General features: G+C 41.3%; 1 protein-coding gene across 1 annotated transcript in view; it reads left to right on the top strand.

Annotated features, from left to right (window-relative positions):
* Positions 1-15,571, top strand: part of LOC116331603 (mitogen-activated protein kinase kinase kinase kinase 2-like) — a 42,283-nt gene that overhangs the window by 9,359 nt on the left and 17,353 nt on the right. The window contains 10 exon segments of the mRNA XM_039609273.1: positions 10-82; positions 873-1,004; positions 1,127-1,189; positions 1,297-1,378; positions 2,703-2,819; positions 3,882-3,960; positions 6,765-6,823; positions 6,912-6,958; positions 13,915-13,953; positions 14,600-14,639. Of these exon segments, the coding sequence (XP_039465207.1) occupies positions 10-82; positions 873-1,004; positions 1,127-1,189; positions 1,297-1,378; positions 2,703-2,819; positions 3,882-3,960; positions 6,765-6,823; positions 6,912-6,958; positions 13,915-13,953; positions 14,600-14,639 (731 nt within the window).

Consider the following 15,571-nt stretch of genomic DNA (forward strand, 5'->3'; position numbering starts at 1 on the left):
TGTGTCCAACTGATTTTGGGATCGCAGCAGAGATCAGTGCCTCTGTGGCCAAGAGGAAGTCCTTTATTGGAACTCCTTACTGGTAAGATGAATACATCACCACTAACCCAAACCTTACCAAACCCTGAGCAAACAGTGTCTGTCTGTGGATGGTGACACAGACCTCTCTGTTTTCTACAGTGCTGCTATCACTGTGAGCTTGTATGCTGCCAGCGCTCTTTGTCTTTATGCTCAGCTGTAGGTTCATCTGTTGTGCTTTTGTGTAACAATATCAGTCAAGTGTTCTGCTTTCCCTTTAGCTGAATTCAGGTCTGTTTTATAGCCTCAGTTCAATATATCAGCCTATTTAAGGTTAGTGTTTTTAACCTCATACGTTATCAGAATTAATCAGACAAATCGATCCACCTCATAAGAGCGGGCTTGCATCAGCAGCCACAGAATGGAGGCGGAGCATCAGTCCCATCTGTGTCTGCTGGGATGAGCTCGTACTTTTATGGCATGTCTGTCAGTCTTTGAGTTACCTACTCAGAAAAGCCTCTACTAAACTAGAGTCCATGAAAAAAAAATGTGCAAAGGACAAATTTGTTCTAGTTCGATTTACAATAAAGTGATTAAAAAACACACGACCTGTCTTTCTCTATATGGGTAAACATATTTATCTTTAGGTGAAGAACTGCACTGCTAAACTAAAGAGACTACAATTATTGCAACGATACCCGATCACTTCAAAGATCAGGTTTCTAACAAAGCCACAGACCACTCGCAGTCAGCTGCCATCTTCAAATATTGATGTTTCACAGATTTATCATTGGATGTAAAACAGAAGAGACCTGTTTGTGAATACGGCCAACTATCTCTTCCTTTCTGAGCAGGATGGCTCCAGAGGTGGCTGCGGTGGAGAAGAAGGGTGGCTATAACCACCTCTGTGATATCTGGGCCGTCGGCATCACTGCCATCGAGCTGGCAGAGCTGCAGCCGCCCATGTTTGACCTGCACCCAATGAGGTGAGTCAGCACAAACAAAGGGGACTGGACAAACAGTTGGACACAGACAGACTTGGCAGACTCTGGGTGATTGCTGCTTGGACATTTTCCAGTCCAGTGACGTCTCTCACACTGTTTTTCAGAGCGCTGATGCTGATGTCCAAGAGCAGCTTCCAGCCTCCAAAACTTAAGGATAAAGCCAAGTGGTAAATGTGCTGCTGATGGTCTGAAATTCAAGTGCATAAGCACCTGTGATCTGATCAGTATCTTCCTCACTGCTGATACGTGTATCTTTGTCTTCCTCTGTCTGCAGGTCTGCTGGCTTCCATAGCTTTGTGAAGATGGCTCTCATTAAAAGCACTCGTAAGCGGCCCTCAGCTGAGACACTGCTGCAGGTTAGTTTGTCACTAAACATGAAAAAGGAACCAACCGTCCATCTTCACACTGGCACTGTTGTGTGTGCAGTAGCTGTGAGCGCATCTTTCTCTTCTGTTTTTAACATTAGCACAAAGGGAGGTGGTTGGCCGAGGCTGGCTGTTAGAACGACTGGGAATGATTGCATTGCATTTGTACAGTTTATACTGGGAGCTATTCAGTAAAATTTCACATGCTGATGAACATGTGATATTACACAAAACCTAAATGTCACATTTTGCTACAAATATTACAGAGCTCTCAAATCAGCATAAACAGATATCAAATGATGTTCGATCAAAAACATCTGAGGCCTCAGTACGTGGCTCGCTTGCTCTGCTGGTGCAGTTATAGTTCTGTCCATCTCCATCCAGTTAAGGGCTGTGGGGAATGGGAGGTGGGGTGCACCCTTACAGGAAGGAAGCTGGAGTACCCAGACACAGAAAGGCCACCAGCTGATCTGAGCCCAGGACCTTCTTGCTGTATGGCCACAGTACCCCAAAATGACATTTATAGCTAATTGAGGTTTTTCTATGTAGCATGTTTTGCAATGAGACTGGCTGCTGTCACCTGTTACCAAAGTACTTTTTACAACATTCACCTGCAAACATGCTCATACCATTTGTGTTATGCCTTTAATTTCTTTCATACACAGTCGCATACGTCCTGCTTTTTTAATTGGACTGCATAATAGGTTTAGAAATAATACAGATGTGGACAGATTTATGAAAATTTCATTTTTTAAATGTTCCCATTTCCCATTTTGGGAACATTTAAATGTTTTAAATGTTCCCAAGTGCTGTTAAACAGAGTAAGGGCTTTAATACAGCATTTCCAAAAATCCTAGTTTCATTGTTACATTATTTGCATGTTTGCATTTGTTACATTGTTACATTACTTGCACACAGAAACATAATGTCTTAATGTCTTAATCTTAGTCTTTGATTTTCCACGTGTTTCTCAGTGAGTCTAGCAATCTTAACTATATGTAACAATTAACAGTGTCAATGTTACGGCCATGAAGAGTTTAAATATGGACTCTAGGGCTTCAGGCTTTATTAGAATTTCAAATAAGTGTACGTGTGACAAGAGATTTCTGAAATGTATCGAAAGTCGCCCGCAGGTTTGCAGTGGTCAAAGTGCAGAGCCAGTGTTATGTAAAATGCTGCTCTCTTTCACTTGTTGCTGCACATCAGACATACGAAACTTTATTTTCTTTGTACTGTAAGACAAAAACAAAGCGAAAGAGAGACCTGAGATTAGCGCCATCATTTCCCATTTAAGGTGTGTGCCTTCTTTCTTTAGCATCCGTTTGTGACACAGCTGTTGACCCGTAACTTGATCATTGAGCTGCTGGACATGGCCAACAACCCCGAGCTCCACGCTCCCCACACAAACACCATGGATGACATTGAGCTGGAGGTCAGTTCTCACAGCGTAGCTAAACTCACTGGATAAGGACATTTGATTTTGCACACTGTGGATTTGAAACCAAACAATAACGATGTTATCAAGATGTTACCTGTTTAGGGTTATTGTCATTTTTAAACATAGTGTTCCATTTCAGACGCTTAAAAGTGATTGAACACTCGTGTTTCCACACGATTTCACAATGAGTTAAACAGATTAAATATCTGGAGTTTTCAACATGGAGCATTTGGGTTCCCTTCACTGGAAATCAACAATCTGGTACTTTGGTAAAAGGAAACCTATCCTCTGCAAGAACACTATCGAAGAGGTCGTCTTAACATTGTTTTCAAGAGAAGCCTTCACGAATGGAAATACAGAGTTTACAACAAGGTGCAATCCACTGGTTACACTCAGGAACATGAAGGCCAGATTAGACTTTGTCTGAAAACACCTTTGGAGCATGTCCAGTCTGGAAAGATGAACTTGTACCAGAACAATGAGAAGATGAAAGTATAGAGAAGGAGATCGGTTGCAGTTGAGTTTATTGATGATGTGACTGCTGGATGAATTCAGAAGTGCACAGGGCGATAATCTCACGCTGCAAAACTAACCAGACAGAGCTTCACTATGCACATAATAACACAGAGCAAACTGCTAAACCCAAGAATTCTCAAAGTAAAAAAAAAACCAGGAAAGTTTTCCAATGGTCAAGTCAGTCACCTGATATCAGCCCCACAAGCGTGTTTGTCAGTGACTGAAAACAAAACTACACGTAGAGAGTGAGCAGCAAAGCAGCAGCAGTGGGAGGTGGCTGCAGTGAAGGCCTGACAGAGCATTGGAGGGAGGAAACCTGCATTTAGCCTCAACTTCATCCAAGAATTCCAAACAGTCACTGTGAGCCTCTGAAGATGGGGACTGAAAATCTGCACTTTAATCACATCTTGATTGTTTGATTTCAAGTCCACTGTGATGATGTACAGAGGTGAACTTACAAAAATGCTCTTCTTTGGAAAAGCTGGGATTGACTTGTTTCCGCAGTGATTTGTGTCTGTACGGTTTCTGCTGTCTTGACAGGTTGGGGTAATGGGTCCTGACAAGATTCAGTCAGCAGGGAAACACCTGTCTGTGGAAAGGACCCCGTCTGAACAACAATGTGAGTCCCGCCCCTTCCACACACACGGCCCACAGTGGGTGGTTCCTTACATACAGCAGGATGAGATTCCTGGCGTCTCGTCATTACAGTGAGGTCACCGGCTTTGTGCTAGAATGGAAACAAAGGAAATAAAAACTGTGCAGCTCGTCTCTGATGTACTACACCGTGCAGTGCACTTGATGGCTGAATGTGTGCCTGTGTGTACATATGTGTACATATAGCCTATGTTGGTTGTACTGGGAGAGTGGTTTCGTTGTCCCATTGTATTCAGCGAAGCAGCTTGTAGAATATGAATAGAAACAAAAGCCCCTCAGTGACTGTGCTGATGGCCGCTCTCGCTCTGTAACCATCCACACGTGTGGGACGGAGGCCTCGTCAGAGGATGGCGCTGGGAACATGCCTGCTGTCTGACTTCATACTGCTCAGATGCCAATGGGCTGCTTGTGTTCCTGGTGTGACAGACTGTGTTCACACACCAAATCATAAATCAGTCTGGTGTTGACCTCAACTTCCCTTACTAGTGTAGTCTAGTGTGCTAGACGCAGCCCGTAAGCCACAAACACCTGCACTGCCCTTTGACCAGTATGGTTTTAGAGGCTTACACAGGTGCTACAATGTATCATATACTGTATATGCCATTGTCAACACTGATACAATGTATATTGTTAGCAGAATGGTCTGTGTATTACACCTCTGTGCTTTTAGTATTGATTAAATAGTATCAGAAACAAGATTACTGTTTTATTTAGTACAGCTAGTTCATGTACATGAGTCTGGGGAAGTATAGGAAGGTCATTCAATCTTACTGCTACACTGTGTCCCTCCAGCTTTTGCATATTTGAATGTAAGTTGTCTCGATGAACGTGCAGTTTCTAACGTTTTTACAACTGACGAGCCTGAAAGGACTTTAAGAGAAAGTGTAACAACTGAAAACCAATTTTCTCGACTTTGTTCATCCTCTTCTTGTTGCTGCCGTCCTTTGCTGAGCTTGGAGAAATCTGCTACATAACTCAATACAAATAATGAGTTGAAAATACAGTAATGCAGTAATTAGCCTTCACCAAGCCCTGCTCTGCAACAGTAAGGTGTTGGTGTTCTGCTGCATGTTTCTGCACGATGATCTTCATGCAGTAACATGACTAACCATAACTGTGACATGAGTAGCCAATGACTGCTGGGCATGTGGAAAAATAGTTTCCAAAGTATTCACTTTGTAGAGGTGATTGAGTCAGAAGATGAACTTTTGAAATGTTGAGAGCATTTTTCTAGACCGCTCCTTTGATCCTATTTTAAACAGAAAAAACTTTGGACTTCTTATTCTAATTCACTTGCAGGCGTTCAGCAACACCTTATGAAGTAACTGAGCCGAAACGTATCAGCAGCTTCTGCTTTCTGGTTGAGTCATTTCCTCATCTCCTGCTTCAAAGCGAAATGATCATGTGATCGCTGTGCTTCCTCCTTTCACATCACAGTGAAGTCATTAGAGAAACTGAGGCAAGATGCTAATAAAAGCTGTTCTGCAGATCCTAGTCGCAGACCTTGCGTGCTGTCAAATGTGTGCAATTTATAATTTCTTTACAAACAAACTAATGACTAGCTTAAAAAGATATTAAAAGAAAGCGCTGCTAACTAACGATCTGATTACTATGGAAACCAGTGTTTTCAACTTGTTCCATCCTGTACAGTAATGATATCACAGTACTGCATACTACATGTACAGCAGTAGTAGCTGAGATTCTCCACTTGAATTGGGAGATGTAAAAAGACAGATTTCAGCTAACTGCAATCTAATGACACCTAGTGGTGAGATTTGATGCATATCGTGCCATTACTTGATGTTTTGACCTGTTGGCTTGGCTGTTGGTATTCCTATCATCTTGGACTTTTAGTTTAAATTGCAAACACCCTAAAACTGACTGAATACCAACAGTGAAAACATTCTGTCTTCAGTCCACTGCCCTTTTCTTTGTACCTCGCATTTCTATTTCTTATCATAATTTCAGTGTGATTTTTATTATTTTTGAATTTGATGTTTAATTTTTGAATTTCTTTGGCTGGTGATAATGTTTTTTGCACCCAGCTCCATCCCTGTTTGGGCCCTGACTCAATATCAGTGTACATTTGATACATTCTGTAATCACAGAGCAAGCATATGGTATGTCCATTCGATATGTTACTTTGCCTGACCTGCAATCAAAAATGTCACTTTGACTGAGCATAAAGACTCACACACATACTTAGGAACACAAATACTTCTATTGAATTGAAGGAGGCGTGTCTTCTTCCAGTGGTACTGTGATGCATGTCAGCTTTCACTCCCCACACACAGGCGTGTTCCAGGCTTTAACATTAATGTCAAATGTCATACTCTGATATACTACAGGAAGAATAAGCCGTCTAATGTCATTTTTAAAAGCTTTACTATGGGAGCTTCTAAACTACCTGTTATCTTGTCTCCCATTTAAAACCAGTAACTACGATTTATCAGCTTATAAACCTTATGACTCTTCCAGATGATTTTGATGGTACTTTGTTTATTGTTCTCAGACGTCTCTTCTCATTGACACTTTCTCATCGAGTAAAAATGTAGTTATTCTCTGATATCTGTGCTCAGCTGATGTGTGGGGTCAAGGCTGTGGACTTCACTCAGCCCTTGTTCACTGCTGATGTCACAGATGATCTCCAGAGTGCACACCGATGGGGATCGGTGCAGTGTAAACACTGTGAAAGTACCAGGATTGTGTGTAAATGTGTTGGTCTGCTGTTGTTAGCGTGCTAAGCCCAGTGTTGTGTTCTTTTTGCAGTTGACCAGGTGAAGTTTGGGCCTCCACTGAGGAAAGTGACAGAGCCTTATCCTGACTTGGTAATGCATGTTTCCTGCAGGTATATTGATGGCATACAGTCCATGACAGATTTGACCAAAGGTTGTGTTTGGGTTTTTCTTTCTGCAGGCCTGTTATGATGACTGGAGTCTGTCTGGAGATGAAGGAACCTCACCGTAAGACCTTTGTTTCATCTTTCTTCAGTTTCTTATGAAATATCGTTGCTTTTTGCTGTTGAGGTGTCACATTGGCACACTGCACACTGTAATACAACAAGATACATTTAAAAAGTTGCTAGATTGGATCAGCTGGGTGGAAGTTGTGTTCTGCTGTGGTTGATTGTTACTCTGTCAGGTGCTGATGATCCTATTAAGAATGGGAAAAGATCATGTGGTAGCCAAATCAGTCATTTGTAGACTGAGCTAGGCTAACTTGACTGGATTTTTATGTTTTTGTTTTTTTTGTTTTTATTTACAAAATCCTTTGCAGCTGATGGGCAGCATATATAACTTTCAAAACTTCGGAATTGCAATTTTGAAAAAACTTTGATATGAAGCATGAATTTTTTAGCAGGTGTTTGCTTTGTTCAGCCCAAACCTCTACATTTTTCTACATAAAAAGAAAAGGAGCAAATTCACAGAAGTAAAAGCTGGAATCATGTCGGTATTTTTTCCAGGATGCAGCACCATAAATGGAAACTCATAAAAGTATACATGTGGTTCCTATGTGGTCAGAATGCCAGCGTATCTATACAGTATGAAAACAGTATCAGTGCAGGTTCAGCCACGGCCAAAATTACCAAGAGAACATCTGGGAGTATCCTCCCAGAGTAATGAGGAGTAACCTGTAGTAAAAACAAATAAACAAAAAGAAATTTAGTATGATTTATTCTAACTGCATAACTTTAAAAAATTTAACTCTTTGCAGTAAGAGTGGATGAATCGATTTACACCAACAAACAAACAAAACACAAATCAGCTGCAGACTCTGTTTAGTTAGTTTGTGCCTCTGCCCTCCAGCTGATCCAATCTAACTGCATTTATTCACAGATTGTGGGAATGAAGTAATGCTACGTATGTCTGGATACTTCCAGGTGCCAGTTAAAATAATGGAGACTATACTATTGGCCCCTTTATCAGGTACACGTTGGTAGTGCTGTGTTGGACTTCATGCCAAAGATTCAACAAGGTGCTGAAAACATTCCTCAGGGACTTTGGTTCATACTGACATGATAGCATTACATGGACTGCTGCTGCACATCCAGGATTGCACTGAGACCTTTGATAGTGGAGCACAGTGAACTCGCTGTCATTTATAAGACAGTTATCCTGCTGAAGCAGCTAAAAATGGGTGCACTCGTTTCACACGTCACTTCTCTTCCTGATGCTCAGTTTGAACTTCAAGTCAAACAGATGTTTGCATTAATGAGCAACGACCGGTGAAAATTGAGTGTACCCACGAGTGTACCTAATAAAGTGGCCAATAAATGTATATTTATGAAAAAAAAGATGGTTGCATAATATATTTAATTTCTTTTTCATAATTTAATGGTTTTTAAAATGTGCACATAGGAGTCATTTACAGTTGTGATCAGATGTTTACGTCCACTTTGGGCTTTTAATGATTTCTTTGTTCTTTTGAAAGATTGTACAACACAACACAACAACATCTTTAATGACTTAAAAAACAAACAAACTTTAAATTAATTTTTGATTTTCACTAATCCACATAGAGTCAAAGTATATATACTGGCTGCATACACAGTTTTGTTTAAATATTCCTTAACAAGTTGTGACTGGACACGTTTGGTCGCCATCAACAAGCTTCTGGCGTAATTCTATCTAACCACTGTTCTTGGAAAAATTGATAAATTGATTGGTTTCCTGTTGCGGACCCGACCTCGGTTGAGGTCAGAGCTTTGGAAAGGTGATTTCATAAACTTCGTGTTTGTTTTAATTCTAAAACCAGTTTTCATGTGTGTTTGGGATCATTGTCCTGCTGTCTTTAATTTTCAACCATCTTGCTGTTGATTTGATGTGAAGTAGAAGAATTTGGGGATAGTCTACCTCGTTCATTATTCCATCCGCTTTGTGTAGCAGACCATTAGCACTGGCAGCAAAACAGCCCCAAAGCATGATGCTATCACCACTACACTTGACAGTATTCTCGGGTTTGAAAGACTCAACTTTACTTCTCCAAACATACCAAACTACCTTTCTCTAGAAGGCTCCTGCTCTGATTTTGGAGCAGGAGCTTCTTGCTTGAAGATTCCTTGAAGGGTTGAATTTTGCTGTGATGCTGAAACAAATCCCGCTAGTGGAACTGATCACAGCCACAGAAACAGCAATTTGAAACGACAACACTGCAGACATGGAGAGGAACTGGTTTCAGCCCCCAACATCCAACATCAGCGTGGAGGAGAGGAAGGCACTCACATCACTTAGTAATGACAACAACATTGTCATCCTTGCAGCAGACAAAGGTAGGTGCACAGCTCTGCTAAACCAGAAAGACTACCATGAGAAAATTTTTGTCACTGCTCAGTGACGAAAATACTTACGAGCCCCTGAAGCGAGACCCAGGAAGTGGCTACAGGAAGAGGGTGATAGACTGTTTGAAGCAGTTAGAACAACACAATGCTACTGACCAGACCTCATACCACAGGTCACAGGCTCTCTGTGAATGGTACTCATGGTCTTTGACCAGTGGTTGTTGATCAAGGAACTGACCTCCTAGCCCATTGTTCCTTCAGTGCTGCTGGTTTCAGTCATTGTGCAAATGTCCTGTTTATATGTTTGGGGAAATCTGCAGTCAGCTGAGACTGTAGATGATGACGAAACGTTTCTCCCACTGAAAACATCCAGATGAACAGAATCAACTTTTCGGGATTTCCTTACCCGGATGATTGAGCATGCATCAAGACCACTTTGTTTCAGGCGGCCACATCATGAAGCTCATTGAGAGAAAGCCAAGTGTTTGCAGAACTGTCAACAAAGCAGGGTGGCTACTTTCAGAAATCTGAAAGTAGCGACCCCTGCTCTGATTGGGAAGGGGACCAGAGAAAAGCAATGGCGCCTGTGTTTGGCTTTGCCGCTGCTACAGCTCGTTGGAGGCGACAGTATAGTTTTTCACTGTCGTCACTTGTCGTTTACAATATAATTTTTGCTCTTTTGTATTCTGACTTTGCTTCTGCTGCTTTAACTTATGATCGGGATACACTTTTAAACATCAAAGACTCAATGGAGAGCTACTGTGACAGCTGGGACAGCTACAGAAAAACTTTTCCTCCTCCTCTGGTAAACTTTATGTTCCTCCTCCTGAGTGCGTGGTATGTTCTCACCTGAGTGCGTGCTACTGTGCACAACCCGCGACATTTCCACCCTCAAGAGACGAAAAAGGGAACGAGGGCCGGCGTCCAGGTGAAACGGAGAAGGTACCGGAGGCTAGCTGCTTGGCTGTGGGGTGACTCTCGGTGCCTGCGACCAGTTCCACTCCTGTCGTTTGCTGGGGATGTTACGCCGCCGCCGCCCGGGACCCGAGCCCCATGGCTCGAAAGCAGTTTGCACACTCTGTGTCCGTCATCCATTTTCCGTTTTGCTGGTGACAGCTACGTCTGCTCATCGATCAAGGTTTTCCCAACTCTGGAGTCGCCGCCCTGCCCGGCAGGTCCACAGGTGTGCACAGGTGTCTAATTCAAGCGCCGCTGCAGTCAGCTGTAGATTTCGCAGATAAACCGTCATCAATTCGGTTCGCCCTGCTTAACGTTCGCTCTATAACGAACAAATCATTTATTCTAAATGATCTTTTTATTAAAGAGTCTCTAGATTTTATGTGTCTGACTGAGACGTGGCAGCAAAATAAGGATTATGTCCACTTGAATGAAATCTGCCCGTCTGGCTGTTCTGTCATTGGAACTCCGCGTCTGTCAGGACGTGGTGGAGGACTTGCTGTTGTTTACCAGGACAGACTCCCATGCAATCTGATGACCTCGGACTTCTTTTCTTCATTTGAGTCACAGATGATGAAGGTCGGTTCTCTGAAAACCTTTTACTGTATTTTAATATATCGACCTCCTGGACCTGCTGGGGTCTTTCTAACTGAATTTAACGACCTTCTGACATCGATCATTAAATTGGAGAAGGTTGTAATATTGGGAGACTTCAACCTTCATATTGATGACGCTTCCTGTAACACTGCTGCTGAGCTCATCACTATCACTGAGTCTTTTAACTTTAAGCAGCATGTTTCTGGCCCCACACATACAAAGGGCCACACACTGGACCTTGTTTTCTCCCTGGGTTTAAATATACATGATGTATGTGTGGAGGATGTCCATGTGAGTGACCATAGCTGCATATTCTTTAATTTGTCATTTTACGTGGATCCTTCACCTCCTAAATTGATGATCCAAAGGCGGATTATAAACCAGGATGCTGCTGGAAGGTTCTCTGCCATGTTTGACCCTCACATGGCTCAAAATGATATGGATTCACTTATTTTGTCTTTTAACAATCAATGTAAATCTATTTTAGATACGGTGGCACCTCTGAAACTAACTGTTGTCCATTCTTCAAATTTCTGTCCTTGGATAAATGAAAATATTCGAAATTTTAGGAGATATTGTCGCAAATTAGAACGTTTATGGAAGGCTTCCAAGCTTGAGGTCCATAGGGTACATCTCAAGGAATCAATTTTCTTACTTAATGACATGATAAAAAATGCCAGAACCGAATATTTTGCTAATCTAATAGCTTCAAAAAGAAAAATCCCAGAGTATTGTTTGATACAATTAAGAACATTGTCTCTCTGATGTTCCTCATGTACCAGTCTATACTAGATCTGATTGTAATGAGTTTTTAAACCATTTTGTTAATAAGGTCGCTGCCATCAGGTCTAATATTTCTCCATCATCCTCCCAGTATCACACTGACACCTTGCTTACCTCTGACACCTGGTCCTCTTTTACTCCTGTTACCTTACAGGACATCAGTGCTCTGCTTGGTCGAATGAAACTGACTTCAAGCCACCTTGATGTACTTCCTCCATCATTTTTCATTAGTGTGTTTGACTCTATTGGCCCCTGTATTCTGGAAATAATTAATACTTCTCTTTATAATGGCTCAGTTCCCAGCTATTTTAAACAAGCTATTGTTGAACCAATATTAAAGAAATCAAATTTGGACCCATCTCTTCCAAGCAGTTACAGGCCAATATCAAAATTACCATTGGTGTCAAAGATCTTGGAAAAAACAGTTGCAGAACAACTTAACAACTTTTTGGAGAAGAACAATGTTCTGGACATTTTCCAGTCTGGTTTCCATGCAAATTGCACTCCACTGAAACCGCTTTGCTTAAAGTGTCTAGTGACATTTGATGGCAGCAGACTCTGGAGAGTACACCGTTCTGGTTCTGTTGGATCTCAGCTCTGCTTTTGATACTGTTGATCACAGCATCATGATAAATAGGCTGAAGGATTTGTTCGGGATTACTGGTGTTGTTTTGAAATGGTTTATGTCGTATCTATCTGAGAGATCCTTTACTGTCTGTATCAATCATGTGTTGTCTGAAACGTCAGTTCTGCCTTCTGGGGTACCTCAAGGATCTGTTTTAGGTCCTATTCTCTTTTGCTGTATATACTCCCTCTAGGCCAAATTATCAAACGTTACAGTAATATTTCTTATCATCTCTATGCTGATGACATTCAGTTATACTGTTCTTTCAAAGCTTCTGAGTTTTATAAATTGTCTTGTTTAAATAATTGTCTGTCAGAAATCAAACAATGGTTAAATGACAATTTCCTCCAGTTAAATGCAGATAAAACAGAAACCTTGATTATTGCACCTGATCACATGCTCTCAGAAATTCAGCAGCATATCAGTTTTTTAGACCCTTCATTTCAGTCGAGTCTCAGAAACTTAGGTGTTATATTTGACAGTTCAATGTCTCTTGAGAAACACTCTAAACAACTTGTCCGAACTGTTTTTATCATTTAAGAAACATTTCTAAACTCAGACTGCTGGTGTCAAAGGCAGAACTTGAGATGATTATTCATGCTTTTATCTCTTCTCGTTTGGATTATTGTAACGGTCTTTTACGTGTCTCAACAAATCAGCTCTGGATCGCCTTCAGTCTGTACAGAATGCAGCGGCAAGACTTTTAACTGGTACAAACAAGAGGTCTCACATTACTCCAGTTTTGGTTTCTCTTCATTGGTTGCCAGTAAATTTTAGGGTTCATTTAAAATTTTAGTGGTAACTTTTAGAGCTCTGCACGGTGAAGCTCCCAGTATATCTCTGACCTGTTGAAACCTCATGCTTCATCCCGAGCACTTAGGTCTTCAGGTCAGAGGCTACTGGTGGTCCCACGTACTAGGTTTAAAACACGTGGGGATCGGGCTTTTCAGGCACTGGCACCTATGCTGTGGAACTCCCTGCCGTTGTCTTTACGCTGTCTAGACTCTACTGACTCCTTTAAAAAGCAGCTGAAGACATTTTTATACAAACGGGCTTTTAATTAATTTTAACTTGTATGTCTGATCTTATTGTGAAGCACTTTGTGATTTTTATCTGTGAAATGTGCTATATAAATAAATTTTACTTACTTACTTACTTACTAAAATATAAGACGTATTTAGAATCTTTTATCAATTTTTTTCTTTGCGACATAATTTCATATATCTTGCTTTAATGTAGAAAGTCGTAAAAATAAAGGAAAAACATCAAATGAGAAGATGTGTCCAAACTTTTGCCTGGTAGTGCATAAACTCAGACTCTGTGTGGATCTGCGAAAATCCAAAGATTTAAACTTGTACGCCCAAATCTTGTTTTTTTTTTTTTTTTTTTAAGTCATTAAAGAAAAGAAATCATTAAAAGTCCATTAAAAGGCATTTATGCCAGAGATGGGCGCGTGTAAACGTTTGACCACAACTGTATATAATCCCTGCTGCAACTCTTCAAGGATATAACTGGGTGAGTTGTGTTTGATGGTAGATAAACTGGAAATAACCCTTGGCACAAAAACGAGTGCTCTAAGCCTGAGTTTGAAATGATAGAAAGTGATCAAACCTTGGGTTAATTCCTTCTTGGGCCATTCAGGCCTGTAGTCAGATAAACATCAGGTCTTCCTGTTGCAGGAGCCTGTTGGAATGTGTGGAGCAAGCTCTCGAGCTGAGGTAGGCCATGTCCATTAACTCTAGCCTTTCCTAACACCAATGTCTCCCCATCCCACCTGAATTCACCTGAAATAAGCTGCTTGTCATGGAATTATTCTTGATGTGAAAATCAACCATTGTCTGTATGTTGGGTTTAATCAACAGGTTTGTGTTCAATCTTATCTAATCCCAACCTCCATGAACTGGAGTTTGGGACAACTTTTGATTTAGCACAAATGTACGTGTTTTGTTAACTTCTTTGGGTTTGTGTTACTTGTCACTGATGTGGTGCTTGTGCTGATTCCCTCACATTATGTGGAAAACTGACTAGTGCTAGATTTCGGACAGTGCGGGTTTTTTTCCTATTTCTTCTTTTTATCCAGAACCATGATGTCATTGGATATAAGAGGGGAACTGTTACCTCCTACATAGTGTTTGGTTCTAAAAAGTTTCCACACCAGCACCGCGTCAGTGAAAGTCTGGTGTTTGCTTGCTTTGTTGTAATGTTTCCTTCAGATTTTTGTTCATGTCCTGCTCTTAGCCAACCCTCAGCATCTCCAGCACCTGCCTTTATGTCCGGCTTGTTTCCGTTATGCTTGATGTGGATTTCATTATAAGACGTCTTCACCTTTTAGAGCATGACCATTGTTGCTCCTTTGTCTTTCAGGAGTTTAACCATCAAGAGAGTGCCATGTGCTGATGTGAGTGTGAGTCATTCTACCATAAACAAAATCTCTGTCGCAGTTAGTAGTTCATATGTACTGTCTGTGTGTATCTTCAACTTTTATATACTAGGTTATATATTGCCAAAGGTATTCACTCACCTGTCCAGATCATTAAATTGAGCTGTTCCAATCACTTGTATAGAATCAAGCACCTAGTTGTGCTTCTACCAACATCTGTGAAAGGATGGATCACTCTCAGGATCTCAGTGAATGCCAGTGTGGTGCCGTAATAAGATGAGGGTCTGGTCTTCATGCCAAATCTCCTTGGGCAAGACAAGTTACTCTCCCATCCATTGGAGTGTGAATTCAATTCAGTTCTATTTATAAAGCACCAAATCACAACAACGATTGCCTTAAGCCGCCTCAATGTTAGATAGAAAGCACAAGTGCTTGTGAATGGGTAAATGTGGCGTGTTATATACAGCGCTTTGAGTACTCAGGTAGAAAAGTGCTATATAAGAACCAGTCCATTTAATATTTACACCTGTGCAACACTGCCAGTCGTGAAGTTTCCTCTGGAGTGACAAATCATGATTCTCTGTTGGCAATCCAATGGAGCAGTGCTGTTTTGGTGGTTAACAGGAGAATGGTACTCAACTGACTGACTGTGACGAGTGTAACGTTGGATGGAGGACGGCGTTGTGGTGTGGGGTTGTTTTTCAGCCCCGTAGCCGGGCTCGGCCCTGAGATTCCAGTGAAAGGAACTCTTAATGCTTTGGCATACCGAGACATTTCATGCTGCCACCATTGTGGGAGGTTTGAGCATGACGGCGTCCTGTTCCAGCATGAGCAGACGTGGCAAAAGTACAGACATTCTGCGCTTTAGTAGAAGTACAGATAGTGTTAAAAATACTTCAGTAAAAGTTCAAGTACTGGTGCAGCTTATTTACTCAAGTACAAGTAAAAAGTACCTG

This window comes from Oreochromis aureus, linkage group 3, assembly GCF_013358895.1.
Source record: "Oreochromis aureus strain Israel breed Guangdong linkage group 3, ZZ_aureus, whole genome shotgun sequence".
Classification (NCBI taxonomy): domain Eukaryota; kingdom Metazoa; phylum Chordata; class Actinopteri; order Cichliformes; family Cichlidae; genus Oreochromis; species Oreochromis aureus.